The sequence below is a fragment of the Gopherus evgoodei genome, chromosome 4 (assembly GCF_007399415.2).
Source record: "Gopherus evgoodei ecotype Sinaloan lineage chromosome 4, rGopEvg1_v1.p, whole genome shotgun sequence".
Lineage (NCBI taxonomy): Eukaryota > Metazoa > Chordata > Testudines > Testudinidae > Gopherus > Gopherus evgoodei.
In genome coordinates, this window is record NC_044325.1 from 131,078,247 (window position 1) to 131,092,374 (window position 14,128).

A 14,128-nucleotide genomic window follows, 5' to 3' on the forward strand; every position below is an offset into this window, starting at 1 on the left:
CACAGCTAAAAGCCCCATCAGAGCAGGATGACATTCCTGGCATCCTGTTCAGGACCCTTTGTTCTGAGCGGCAGGGCTCGGAGCACGCCAGGTCCCACACAGGCAGGGAGCCATGTTTCGTAATAAAGTATTTTATTTGGTGCTCTGGGTTGGAACCGTCCTACATGAACATCCTTGAGTCGTAGCCCTTGGGAAGCAGTGACTGAGCTCAGACGGTGCTGCTCAGCTGGGTGTGCTGGCTTGCCAGCTTGGCGCGCAGGACCCACCTGGAGAGAGCCCTCCCAGCCAGAGCGAGCCTCTGCAGGCTCTGAGATCAGGATACCCTGCAGCTGAGGTTAGTGCATAATCCCATGGCAAAGGTGGCTGGGCCTCTTCTCCTGGCTATTTCCCATTCTCCAGCCCAGCTGGGAAAGGCTCACTGATTACATGGGGCCCTATCCCCATTCTGTCCATGCCCCAGGGCAATTTTGCCAGAGATCCCAGCAGGCTGAGGCTGCTTGGCTGAGCAGATCTTTGTTCACGGACAGAGATGTGAATGCCATTCTCCTCTCCAGCTCTCGAAAGCAGAGATGAGACAAAACCAGAACCCCTCTCCCCCGGCCCCATCACCCTGCACTGAACTGCCTGGGGGTGGGGGAGGGTCAAATAAATAGGACCGGGATCGGAACCACTCCCTTGTCCGGTAAGCCCAAAGCTTGACCACTGAGGTCTTGCCAGATCCCAACTCTTCTCCCCCAGTTTTGTTTGACAGAAAGGGGCAGGGTCAGATCCAGGCAGAAAAGGTGTTTGGATAAATGCAGCTTGGATCCCACTCGCCCCTAGCTTGGGCCGTGTGACAGGCGAAGGCTCAGGTTCAGCCTGGCTCTGATCACGGTTCCTAAGTCTCTGTCAGTGATCAAAGATCTCATGAGGGGGCCAACCAGCGGGGATGACTTAGTCCTGTGGCTGCCCCACTCACGTCACATGGGCTCCTTGCATTAGAGTCCCCTCTGCCACGGGCAGACAGACCAGAGGTGGCGGTTCTGGAAGGGAAAATATGATTAATGTCAATACAAACAAATCACTATCTCTGTTCCCTTCCCCCTACCCAGCGCTCGGGCCAGCCTGCCCTGGGGATCTGCTTCCCATGTAGCAGCAGCTCTGTTCTCTGGGGAGAAGGTTGTATCTGGTGTCTGAGCTGGCCATGCATGGGCGGGGGCTCCCCTGGGGTTCAAGGGCAGGGGATCCAATCCCAGGCCATGGAGCAGCACTGGGGGACAGGGTGGGAGAAGAGTGCGGGTTGGGGGGAGCACTTGAGGTGCTGGGGACGGGGGAAGAGACCCACAGCCTACCTCCTGCTGGGCAGGTGTCATTAGTCATCACCTTTGGAGGAGCTTGAGACAGAGCAAGGGGCCTGGGCCAGGCTGGGGGCTGGAAGACTACGGGGTAGGGAGGGAGATTGTGCTGGAGGCTGTGCCTGGGGGGAGGCTGTGTTGGAGTCTGGGGGCAGAGTGGGAGGAGATGGGTCTGGCTCCTAGGAAACCCTGTCTCACGGCCTGATCAAAAGTCACTAGTTCAGCTACATTTTCTTGAACAGGATCGCGTGAGTCTCCACCTGCTCCTCCCACAGACACGTGGCTCCACCGTGCCTTGTCCAAGGCCCAGCCAGGAGCATCCAAGCCCAAGCTTGTGCTCCCCTCCTCCTCGAAGGGATCTCAGTGGGGTCAAATCAGGGAAGTGGCATGGTGGTGATGGTGGTGGGGATCCCAGCTGCCCCCCTTTTCCTACTGGGATTAGGGTGGCTAGGTGCTCAGTTTTCGACCAGAAAGTCTAGTCAAAAAGGGGACCTGATGGTGTCCTATCAGATCTACTGACTGGACACCCAAAGTCTGATTACTGTGGGTGGGGGAGGCGCTGGGTCATCACCTGCACCAACCACTACTCAGCTGGGGCCGCATCCTACCTGTGTCAGGTGGCTGAAGCTCCCATTATGAAGCTTAAGGTCAGGCTTGACAAAGCCCTGGCTGGGATGATTTAGTTGGGGATTGGTCCTGCTTTGAGCAGGGGTTGGACTAGATGACCTCCTGAGCTCCCTTCCAACTCTGATCTTGTATTCTATTCCAGACTCTGCAGGCGAGTCCCTCCTGACCCTTGGGGAGGTGGGGGAAGGTGGGAGGGGAAAAGCAGCGAGCGATAGGAGGGAGGGAGAAAGAGGAGTGAATGAGGGCAGAGGAGGGCAGGGGCAGGGTTTGGGGGGAATAGGCAGAGCAGAGGTGGGACCTTTGGGGGAAGAGGCAGGGCAGGGGAAGTTCCGGCATTCCTGCTGGAGTGTCTATTTTTTAAATATTACCAAGGTGGTAACCCTAACTGGGACGGAGGTAGGTTCACACAGTTAAGAACATAACATAAGAACATAAGAATGGACACACTGGGTTAGACCAAAGGTCCATCCAGCCCAGTATCCTGTCTGCTGACAGTGGCCAATGCCAGAGGGAGTGAACCTAACAGGTAATGATCAAGTGATCTCTCTCCTGTCATCCATCTCCACCCTCAGACAAACAGAGGCTACAGACACCACACAGTTGAGGGGTAGGAATCAGATCAGAAAGGGTTAAGAGGATATTGAATTAGAGACCAAAAAAAGATTTTAAAAAAATGCTCTTTTCATAGACTCATAGAAACATAGAGCTGAAGGGACCTCAAGAGATCAGCTAGCCCAACCCCCCGCACTGAGCCAGGGCCTTTTGGAGACTTACAAGGGACAAATTGGAAATTCCAGGGAATTTTTAACCCAAGAGGCTGTTCCTGCTCTAAGTGGAAAAGGGACAAATCATAGAAATGCTACGATATTGATCTTAGCCAGCCAAAATGACTCAGCCACCAGAACCAGCTGCTTGTCAGTGTGGGCGCTCAGGTGGAGGGAGGACGCGTCAGTCGCCACGGTTGTGTTTATTAGGAAATCATGCCCTGTCAACAGCTGGGTTCTGCATTATTCCACACATCAGAAAGACTAGGTTGTCAAGTGCAAAGGTTTGCTACAGCTCGGGCTTAGGCACGGCCCGGATGTAGCTGTCGGAGACCGTGATGTGCTGGTCAAGGAACTCTGAGGTCTCCTCTGCAATCTGCCCAGGGATTCGGAAATCGATGCCGAGCGGCTCCCTTTTGGGAGAGGGGTGGGCAAGAACATTACTGCTTTCTGTGTTGCAGCCAGTCCCCTGCAGGAACTGCAAGAAATTCTCCTCGATGGACCCTTCGCGGCTGGGCAGCCGGAGGTCCTCTTCTGGCGGCTGCTTGAAGAAGCATGTGAGGTGCCTGCTGAGCTCCCCACGGATCTGCCGGTTGAGGCACCCATAGAAGAAAGGGTTGGAAGTGAAGCAAAAGTAGCCAATCCAGGTGACTACACTCTCCACCTGCCGGCCAGGGAAGGACTGAGAGCTCAGCGCTGAATAGAGATGGAAGGAGAAATAGGGCATCCAGCAGAAGAGGAACTGCCCTCCAACTGCTAGAAGAATGATAGCAGCCTTCCCACCCCCAAACGTCCTCTGAGGGGTAGTCTGAGGGGCACCCGAGCTGGTCACCATGGTGGACCTGCTACTGAGGGATTCTGATCGCTGCCGCGGCGTATCCATCCAGGTGGGGAGTGGGCCATGGTGCATGGCAGCCACCCTGGCCACCTTGAACATGCTACAGTAGACCACTAGGATGATCAGGACGGGCAGGAGGAAATAGAAGATGGCAAAGAAAACCACAAAGAATTTGCAGTAGGAGCTCTGGCTCCATTGCAGTGAGCAGCTCCTGCTGCTGTAGGCTGGGGAGGCATTGAAACGATCCAGGGAGAGCCAGCCCAGGACAGGGATGACGGACATGACCACTGCCTTGATCCACACCCCCACCAGGACACAGACCACCAGGCCAACAGTCATCTTGACCTCATAGCGCATGGGGTGCACCACATAGTAGTAGCGCTCCACGTTAATGGCCGAGATGGAGAGGATGCACATGCTGATGAAGCAGACGCTCAGGAAGAGGTAGACACGGCACATGGCCTCACCGAAGATGGTGCTGTTGAAGAAGGCGGAGCTTGACAGTATGGCCAAAGGCATGAGGGTCAGGGCTGCCAAGAGGTCCACCAGACAGAGGTGAAAAACAAAGACAAACTTCCTCAGTGCTGGTGTCTTGATGATGACGGTCATCACAGCCACATTGCCCACTATGGCCATCAGGTCAACCAAGAGCATGAAGAAGAGCCCAATGGATTCTGAGGCCACATCCCTGGTCTTGGTGTCCAGGGTGGAATTGGGATGCATGGTGCTCTGGGATGTATGGAGCAGTCTTCCTGGCCTGGAGGAATTCCATGCCCACTGTGTAGGGAGTGAAGGCTCCATGGAGACTGGTGTCGACGCCCACGGCACCTCCCCTCACAGGTCCATCATCCATCCTATTCTGGGTCCCCTAGAGTAATCAGAGAGAATTAGCCAGTGGAGAGGGAGCAATCCCAGTCCACAGACTCACATTCTGGCTGGCTCCTTCACCAGCTGCCAAGTCCCAGAGGACAAGTCCATGCTCCAAGGGCATTTACACTTCCCGATGCTGCTGGATTACACTGGCCATCCTGCTGCTCAGCTGCACTGAATTTCGCATCCTTGTCTCTGTCTTGCTGGATTGTGCTTGGGTCAGTGATGCCCACTGGTCCAGAAAGGCCATGGGATTGCAGATGGGGCTGTGCCCTGGCTAAGGGTCTCCCACCTGTTTTCAGCCCTCCTGGGATCTCATCTTGCTGCTCGCTTTTCCCCAGCAAAGCTTAGCACCTACAAAGAAATGTAATTCCACATTAATCACTGCATCAGCTAAGCCGAGAGCCAGGGCCAAACCCTGGGCTTGTGCTGACAATGGGAATTTCGCTGAAAGGACAGACACACCTGAGCAAGTGCGTACACTCAAGCATGTTTGTAAGTGCTTTGCAGAATCAGGGGCGCAGATCTGAGTAGACACCGAGGACGGTGCTTAGGTTCTGCCCCCCAGGGTCCTATCTGATGCTGCTAATCCATGAAACCACTTTGATTTTGGGAGAATTCCAGCCCCTCTGCTGCTCCAAGGGCTCCTCCCAGCTTTGGACCTTGGTTTCCAACTCCAGAGGCATCTACTAAGCTCCCAAAATGGACGGGGTAAACCCTCTATCATTATTAGGGATTGAGCGAGATCTTCCCGGGGGGGCAGGGAGGGGGGACAGATTGCCCTGTGTCTGCCTATTACTGTGGGTTTCCTGCACCCAGGGCTGGCTCCAGGTTTTTTGCCACCTCAAGAAAAAAAATAAAGAAAGAAAGAAGCCGGAGTGCTGCCACTGAAGCAAAGGGGTTGCCCCAAAGGGCCGGAGCGCCACCCCTTGAAAAGTGCCGCCCCAAGCACATGCTTGGAACGCTGGTGCCTAGAGCTGGCCCTGCCTGCACCTTCCTCTGAAACAGCTGGCACAGGTCACTGTCCCAGACAGGATCCTGGACTAGATGGGCCCTCAGTCTGATCCAGTCTGGTGATCCCCAGGTCCCTACGTTCCTTTCACCTCACAGGGGGGCCTGCTGACTCTGCAACAATGTCATGGGAGTTTCGAGTTCTCTTGGGATTCTCCACCGACCCATCACACTGGGAGCCCCAGGGCTGCCTCGGAATAGTGAATGGCTGTTCCATACCCCAGATCCCAGGAAAGACAGAGGAAGGATAAGCTATGCTCACCCAGAGAAAGAAACCATCTACAGAGGGCCAGTGGCGTATCCGGCTCATGGTGGCTGATGCCCCATCAACCTCTCCAGCCATCCCCACCTCCCTGCTCTCAGCTAGCCCAGAAATTGGCCAAGATCCTTGGCTGGTGTAATCAGCACTGCTCCACTGAAGGGCCATAGCTCTATATTGATCACTGGCGCAAAGTTGATTTAACCAGATCCTAGCCCTGTGGCTCCAGCTCTCACTGGCCGCTGTGGCAGCTGGGTCTGCGCCTGAGCTCGCCAGATCTCATCCAAGGGGCCAGTATGTTTCAGAGTGCTCAGGATTCCCTGGTGTATGAGCCTTCAGTGTATTGCCAGGGGTCTGTGATGTTGGGGATGTTCAGTCTATGCTAGGGGATCTCCTGTTTCTTGGGCATCCATTATATTTGAGAGGTAGGCTCATTATTGGGGGCCTGGGGTGTTCCATACCCCCTGCCTACCATCCTCAGGGAAGCAGGAATCTTGGGAGTCCCCCATTATCAGAGGTCTAGCATATTTCATGGGCTTGTGTATGTCAGCAGGTTCCCATTCCTGGCCATCCCAGCACTTGGGACTTTCCTGTCACTCAGAAACTAGCTGGTGTTGTCCTCACACAGGGAGTGGAAGTGTCCCCTGTGGAGCCTCCTCCCAGTTTACAAAATATACCAGAAAAATAACCTCCCTGAATGGACAGGAGTTGGGATTGTTCCCCTGTCAGATGCAGAACTAGTACCTTACAATCACACAGCACCTTCCATCCCAAGGGAATGCCAAAGCACTTCACAGGCTTTAGCTAGGTAGGAGTCACTTTGCTCACAGCTGAAATGCAAACACTTCTGGAGTGGAGCACAGCAGCTGTTTAACAGCACACCACAACACTGCCCAGTTGCTGAGGACAGAGAGTGAAGAAGACCAGGTCCACTTGAAACTACAAGGGGAATTTAGGCCATCTGAATGTAATTACCTAACCTGGAATTTGGCCAGGAGATCAGGTTCACATCCTTACTTTTGGGAGAAAGCACGCTAAGATCTTTCATGCTCACAACAGAGATCAGAGCCCCACTTTCCGAGAGGTATAAAACCCCACAGGACTCAGGGGATCTGATTCTTCAGTGCTCCATACTTGATACAGTTATTTCTACCAGGGCATCTTGCTGCTAGAGCTTCATAAATGGGCCTCAGTATCACTGAGAATCACAGTGCTGGGCACTTTACACATCTCTGTAATAAGAATGGCTCACTGGCATGCTACCCTTCTTAATATAACAGCAGTTCCTATCAATGGGTCATATGGGATAATCCATGTAGCAACCGCCGCTTGAAAAGGTCAATTCTCTACAGTGATGGGAAAACCCCTTCCGTTGCCGTAGGAACCATCTACACCACCGTGCTACAGCGTTATAGCTACCTCACTGCAGCACCAGTAGTGTAGACATGGCCTAAGCCTCAAGCTTAGGAGGGACCTTACTGCCACCAGCTGTACAAAAGCATGTGACTCCAAAGGGTCTGGGGAGAGCCAGTCAAAGGAACTTTGATGGAATCATATTCCCTGGAAAAATTCAGTTCCATTGAAATTTAAACACTGTGAAATCTGGTCAATTTTGCTGCAATTTTATTGGGGCGGGGGAGTTGCAGCAATGTCGCGATGTTCCATTTTAACATTTTCAGAACAAAACATTTCAATGTTTTGTTTTTAAAGAACTTTTCATTTTTGCTGGTTTTGGTTGCTACGATATTCTAATGTCACACAAAGTTAAAAAAAAAATCAAAAAAAATCAAAGCACAAGGGACTGGAAATGAATTTCTTTTCTGAATTTTCCTGAGTGGAGAATTTCAAAATGTTCAGTTTTCACTCTGATTCGGAATGAAGCCAGATTTTGAAATCTCAAAATCCTTTGCAGCACAGAACTCCCATTCTCCACACAGATCTAGTTCTGGGCGCTCAGATGCCGGCTTCAGCAGAGCTATGTATTCTGAATCTAATGGTGTGGGAGAGCTCAGACATACCAGATCCTCAGCTGGTGATCACTGGCTTTGCTCCATAGACTTCAGTGGAACTAAGGCTGAAGATCTGGCCCTAAATTTTGATTCCTAAACACGGAATTGCTCTGATGGAAAACTCCCCCATAGGTGAAGTAGTGGTTAATGGATCTGCTGAAAGCAGCACCTGGGGAGGAGGGCACCTACAGTGCAACATTTCAACAAACAGCAACAACATTTGCAGCCGTCTGAATAGTTAGATATTGACCACTGATGGAATTCAGTAGAGTAACTCCTTGCTTAACGCTGTAGTTATGTTCCTGAAAAATGCTACTTTAAGTGAAACAATGTTAAGCGAAACGAATTTCCCTATAAGAATTAATGTAAAGGGGGGGGCAGGTTCCAGGGAATTTTTTTTTGCCAGACAAAAGACATTATATACATATCCTGTATAAGTTTTAAATAATTTTAAACAAAAAATTCAATACTGTAACACCAATGATGATTGTGAAGCTTGGTTGAGGCAGGGGCAAGGCGCTCACCCAGTCTTCTTGCTGGGGAGTGGGGTTGGGGCGCTGGGGCTTGTCCCACTGAGCCCACCCAGCATTCCAGCCAGGGAGCAGGGTTGAGGCATGGGAGCTTCCCCTGTTCCACCTGCCTGGCACTCCTGCCAGGGAGTAGGGTCAGGGGTTTGCCCACTCCCAGCCTGGAACACTGGGCGGGTGGAATGGGGCAAGCCCTCGCACTCTAACACCGCTCCACAGCAGGAGCGCTCGGCAGGCGGAGTTGGGTGAGCCAAACTACCTTATAACGGAACATTGCACGACTTTAAATGAGTTTGTTCTGTAATAGATCAGCAACCTAATAACGAAACAGTGTTAACTGGGATGACTTTAAGTGAGGAGTTACTGTACTACAACTGTTACCAGCTCAGGAATCTGCTGATCAGTCAAGCATCCCTAAATGGGGAAACAGCAATGCACTGCTTAGCTTGCACCATAGGATTGACCTGGAAAAAAGGATGGTTGGATACTGTACGATTAATGTTATTGCCAATTAAAAATGTCAGGCCTAACTCTCAGCAACATAAGTCTTCTCTGTACTACTCTGGCAGTGGGAAGGGATCTGAAATTGAGAGTAATTTACTCCAACTGCAATGTAAAGCAGCTAGAGCATAAATGAGAAGTGGACACAGCACCCGGTAACAGTAGGCTGGACAATTGGGTTCAGCCCTGACTCAGAGGGAAGAGCTCCCCCTATTGACTCACCCACAGTACTACCAGCAGCAACACAACACCTAGCATCATACTGTGGCATTGGGGTCAGCACTGACTCCACTCATAACGCTCCTTACCGCCCATTGGCCCCAAGGGCCGTGCTGGAGCAGTGGAGTTAGCCCCCTACTGAATGACTCACCTAGACCAGCTGTGTTTAGTTCACAACAGGAAATGGGATCTCAGCACAAATGGGCCATTGCACTTTCTTACTGGGGCTGCGGGCACCCAGTGCTGGCATTTGCAGGCTGTAGCTGGCACAAAGCAGGAAGTAAGGGAAAGTGCATGCAATACAGATCACAAAGACTGCGAGGCAGCGCTATCTTTGTGTGATCCACGCTGGGAGCTTCTCCCCCAGTCCACGTAGCCACCCACGACAATGGAGGACATCCACCAGCCCTCAGGAGCCCGTTCCCCCCCAGAGGAGCAGCATGGTAGTAAATGGGCGACTCTGTCACCAAGCACCTTTCCTAGCAGATGAAACCTGTTCAAATTCAGCAAATCTCTCCCCCATCCAACACTGGTGGATGTTCCTGAGGCATAGCGCTGTGGGACAGGCAAGGCAAAGGCACTGGGATAGTAACACTGGGGAATGCTCAGATCCTAGCCGGAGCAGGTGCAACTACAGCGAACTCACTGGAGTCACACCCACTGGCACCATGGCTGTAGTGGTATTGATTGGGATCAGAGGTCTATCAGTTCTTGTGCTTCAGGGTGCCAGCTGAGGGTCAGGAAGAACTCCTTTCTGGGGGAATGGTATTACACAGTTAGGTGAACTACATGGGGTGCACTATGCTTCATCTGCAGCATTTGTTGTTGGGCACCATGAGATGCAGGGTCAGGGTGAGATGGCTGGCTGGTGTGTTCTGTGTGCTCTTTCCCCTGCCCACCTCCAGCTCCCTCCGCTCTCATTGCTGTGATCTTGGTCCCAATCAGCCCCTGAACACAGGATGCTTTACTCGCCTAGGCCTCTTGGCAGACTGCCCTCTACCCAGCGGATGCCCACCGTGATGCTGTGCCCAGCTCGCGTGAGCCAACCTGATCAATCCAAGGGTGACCCTCCTCCCCTGTTCCTGCCCAGGCTGTCCCCACAGCCTCCCATTGGACCCTTCACTTCTATCCACACGCCCTTCCCCTTGCAGAGGCAGGATTCTTACCCTGTGCTTTCCACCTGCGCAGCGAGCCCCAGCATCCTGCCAGCAGGCCCTGGCCAGGAGCGGAAGGGAAGAGAGCCAGGCTAGGCGAGCAGAGAGGAATCCAGCCTAGCCCTGCTCATTCCTTTGCCCTGGTGCTGCTGAACTGGCTTCCAGCATGACCCTCTGAAGGGCTGCCTCCGCCCAGCTCAGGTCCTCTCCCTTCCATTAAAATGGATCCTGGAGTCCCTGGTGGCCAGAGCTCAGGTGTCCAGCTCCAGTTCTTCCCCAGCTCCTTGAGGTTTCAGTCAGGAGACTGGACTTGGCTCTGTGCGTTTCTCCCATCGACCAAGACACTCCAGATACCTGGGGATGCAGAGAGAAATGCTGCAGCCAAGCCAGACCCAGCCCTCTCCTGTCCCCAATCCAGGCATCAGCTCCTACCTTTCCCTATACAGCTTGCCAGAGTACTGGGGACCACTCAGCTGATGCTCCTCCACTGGAGATGATGCACAGAGCCACTGCAGTGAAGGGTGAGAGGCAGCCGGCAGCTTGGTGATCATCAAGGTTTCTGGGTCCTAAAGGCCTCCTTATTTGCAGTTTGATATACCTGGTCCTGCCCCTGTCCACGGCTCACACCGGGGATAAGGAGTGCAGGTCAGGGCCTTGCCTGCAAAGTATCCAGTCTCTTTCTAATGCCAGGCCAGCCCCACAGCATTCCCAAGAGAGTCAGAACCATTGCCTTTAACAGCTTCCTCCAGGCTGTGTCCGGCTTCTGCCAGCAGAACCTGCACCAGGAACAGCATATCCTAGCACCGGGCTGAGGGCAGAGCATGAAACATACCCCCACTGATGACCCAGCATGCCCAGTGCTTTCTAATGCCATTGCAGAGGTGGGGCGTGTCCAGGTGACAGAGGACAGCACTTCCAGGAGCAGATACCCCTACTACCACGTTGGGCAATGGAACATGCCCAGATCATGAAGGTCAGAAACTCCAGCAGCACAGCTGACTCCTCTGATCCCAAACCACTCACGAGTGATTTTAAAATGGCAATAGCATGATCCAATGGGTAGGGCACAGGCCTGGGAGTCAGGACTCCTGGGTTCTAGTCCTGGCTGGGCCACATATACCCTGCAAGTTGCATTCCCCAGTCACTCTCTCTCTGTGCCTCAGTTTCCCCCTGTGTGACAAAGGAGCAATGATACTTGCCCTCCTTCATAAAGCTGATTGCTAGAGAAGACAGATGTATTGTTACCTCTCCCGTGTAAGGGACGGGACCATAGGTGAGGTGCCATGGGGCTTGCCCAGCCCAGGGGCAGACACAGTGTAGCTGGGGTAGGTGAAGCTTTAGCGGGTGAGAGAGGCACTTCCATCGGGAATCTGTATGTCATGTAGGGCCAGCCTGGAAGAAGGCACAAAGCCCAGGGGGTGAAGGACACAAGGGAATCAGAAGAGAAGGGTTGGAGCTGAAATGATGAGCCGTGTCAGGAGCAACCTCCAGGAAAGGGGGAAGATGGGCAGTGACCCCCCAAGGAGTGGGAGCTGGGGACAGCAGAAAGGGCCCTGTCTGGGGTGGAGTGGAGGAGGCAGAGAGGAGAGTGGGGAAGGCCAGTGAGGCAGAGCAGGATTGAGTTGAGAATGGGAATGGTCTGATGTCTCAGCAGCAGCATTGGGGAGTGAGGGAGGGACAAGGAGGAGTCTGGGGCTAGGGGCTAGATGGTGACTGGGAAATGGGGAGAGTGTTTAGGGGCAAGGCACTGTGTATGAGTCTAACCCTTGAGGGCCAGGGGCCCTGGTTTCCAGTCAGGGAACACCCAGCTTGGGCAGCAGCTGTGGGCTAGTGGACTAAGCACGGGGCTGGGGACTAGGACTCCTGGGTCACAGCCATGCCATGCCTAGGGGCTCCAGACAAGATCAGGGCCCCAGCGTGCCAGGCACTGCCCAGACACATGGAATCAGAGACAGTCTTATTTTGAAGAGCTCACAAGCTGACATGGAGGGAGAAAGGAATCCACCTCCGTGTTACAGAGGGGGAATTAAGCCTGGGGAGCAAAAAGCCTAGGTTCCCAAAGGAACTTTAGGTAGCACAGCATCTAACTCCTAGACACCCTGCTGCTCAGGGGAACTTACCCACAGCCAACACATAGGAAGAGTCAAGTGGTCGGAAAGGCATTTGCAGAAGCCAGCCAGCCAGAGTGAAATGCTGACGGGGTGGGACTTAAAGCCTCTATTCACACAGGGACTTAGTGCCTAACTCTCCTTGGTCTGGGCCTTAGATCCCCTAGTGACAGGGTGGTGCCTACCTCTTCTCATGCTTCCCAGCCCTGACCCCTCTCCTGGCCTGACCTCTCTCCTCTAACCGTGGCCCCAAGTCTCCTGACGAACCTGTGGTAGAGGCAAGAATTGAACCAAGCTCTCCTGAGTCCCAAGATGCTGGATTAATGATGGGACCATCTCTGGGCACCTGCACAGGTCTTGTCCCCTCCCCTTGCCTCAATTTCCCCTAGGGTTGCCAACCCTCCAGGATTTTCCTGGTGTCTCCAGGAATTAAAGATGAATCTGCAATTAAAGATTATGTCATGCACTGAAACCTCCAGGCATACGTCCAACCAAAACTGGCAACCTTCTCTGTAGCATGGAGCCGACAATGCACAGGATTAGCAGCAGCTCTGGGAATGGCACATGGAAATGGAGAAATGATGCAGATTAAACCATTCAGAGAATAAACACTCTGGTTCCTCCAACCTCTCCCAGAGCACCTTGGCAGCTGGGCAGGGGCACCCAGCACAGGTGTGTCTCCTCCTGCCTGGCGCTGCAGTCAGAGGCAGGTTCTGAGGGGCACAGTATCTGGTCCTGCTTAGCTTCCTTTACGGCACTAGCATGACTTTTTTTAGCATCTGCTTCTCCCCTGGAAACTAGGCTGCATCATGGCATCTCCCCCAATACAGCCAGTAACATGACCCCAGCAAGCAGATTAGTCGTCATTTCAGCCTGGCCTTGTATTCATTTTAATAGGTTTGGCTTGGGGGCTCATGCTGCTGCTGCTTTTCATCTGTTCCCTCTTTGCCACCAGTGAGACTACAGCTGTGAGTTCCCTCATACCAGGGCCCTGGCAGGGCTAGCCAGGACCTCAGGGCTTTGATCTTCCTCCCAGCAGTGTCCTCAGCTCTGCCAGTGCTCAAACATCTCCCTTGCAGCAGTGGGCCTGAGTAGTGGCGAGGCCACTAGCAGCCATGGTCAGAACAAGAGAGAAGGCCGAGCTTGGCAAATCCTTTGTAGTTGCCTGCGTTGGCTGCACAGGCTCCTCGGCTGCGGAGTAGCAGCTTGGAGAAGGTAATGCATATTCAGGCTGCAGTCACCGCTGGTCACGTGCACCTATTGCTAGGTTACAAGAACCCAAAAATAAATCCTTCCAAACTAGATTAGAAACAGAGGTACCTCAAATGACCTGTGTTCCCAGCACCATAGTAGGGGAGCGAGTGCTGCTAGCAGCAGGGATATTAATGAGTGGCAGAGGGGGAGACACGGGGAAGATCCCTGATGGGAAAGGAGGGCTCGTCCTTCCTAGCCCTCCCTGGACAAAACAAGGGGGCTGCTCCCCCATAGGCAGCTGCTGACCTTCAGCCCCAAGTCTTCATGCACAGCTGAGGATGCTGAGCTGCTTTGATCAGGGCTGGCCAGCTGGGGCACAAAGGACCAGTGCTAACCGGGCTCACAACTGGGAAACCATCTTCGGCTGCGAATCAGTCATGGACCCTTCTACAGACCATCTGCCTGCCCCCCTCCAGACGGAGAGACCCAGGCAGCCCCATACATAGCCAACCCAGCACAGCATGGCCCTGCAGGATTCCAGCCAGTTACCCGTGCCACCAGGAACAGCTGCATACTGACCTGAAAGCACTTGATGTATCAGTGGACCAGATCCCCAGCTGGTGTAAATTGGAATAACTCCATTGGCATCAGTGGGCCAAAACACCCACCGATGCAAATAGCTGCATTGGAGTCAGTGGGCCAGACTCCCCTCT

General features: G+C 53.3%; 1 protein-coding gene across 4 annotated transcripts; it reads right to left on the minus strand.

The window, feature by feature from the left end:
* Positions 1–232: 232 nt before the first annotated feature.
* Positions 233–10,620, minus strand: GPR61 (G protein-coupled receptor 61). Of its 4 annotated transcripts, none has more exons than XR_004000206.1 (3): positions 10,126–10,511; positions 2,861–4,787; positions 233–1,022 (listed from the first exon to the last, which is right to left on the minus strand). XR_004000206.1 is itself a non-coding variant. In XM_030561085.1 (3 exons), the coding sequence occupies exon 3, from the start codon at positions 4,362–4,364 to the stop codon at positions 3,015–3,017; it is 1,350 nt and encodes a 449-aa protein (XP_030416945.1). In that variant the 5' UTR covers positions 4,365–4,787; positions 10,126–10,467; positions 10,546–10,614; the 3' UTR covers positions 2,551–3,014. The 4 variants fall into 4 exon arrangements, 3 of the variants coding, with proteins under 3 accessions (XP_030416945.1, XP_030416946.1, XP_030416944.1); XM_030561085.1 differs by lacking the exon at positions 233–1,022 and adding an exon at positions 10,546–10,614 and having other exon boundaries at positions 2,551–4,787; positions 10,126–10,467; XM_030561086.1 differs by lacking the exons at positions 233–1,022; positions 10,126–10,511 and adding an exon at positions 10,546–10,620 and having other exon boundaries at positions 2,551–4,787.
* Between the last annotated feature and the right edge of the window lie 3,508 nt (positions 10,621–14,128).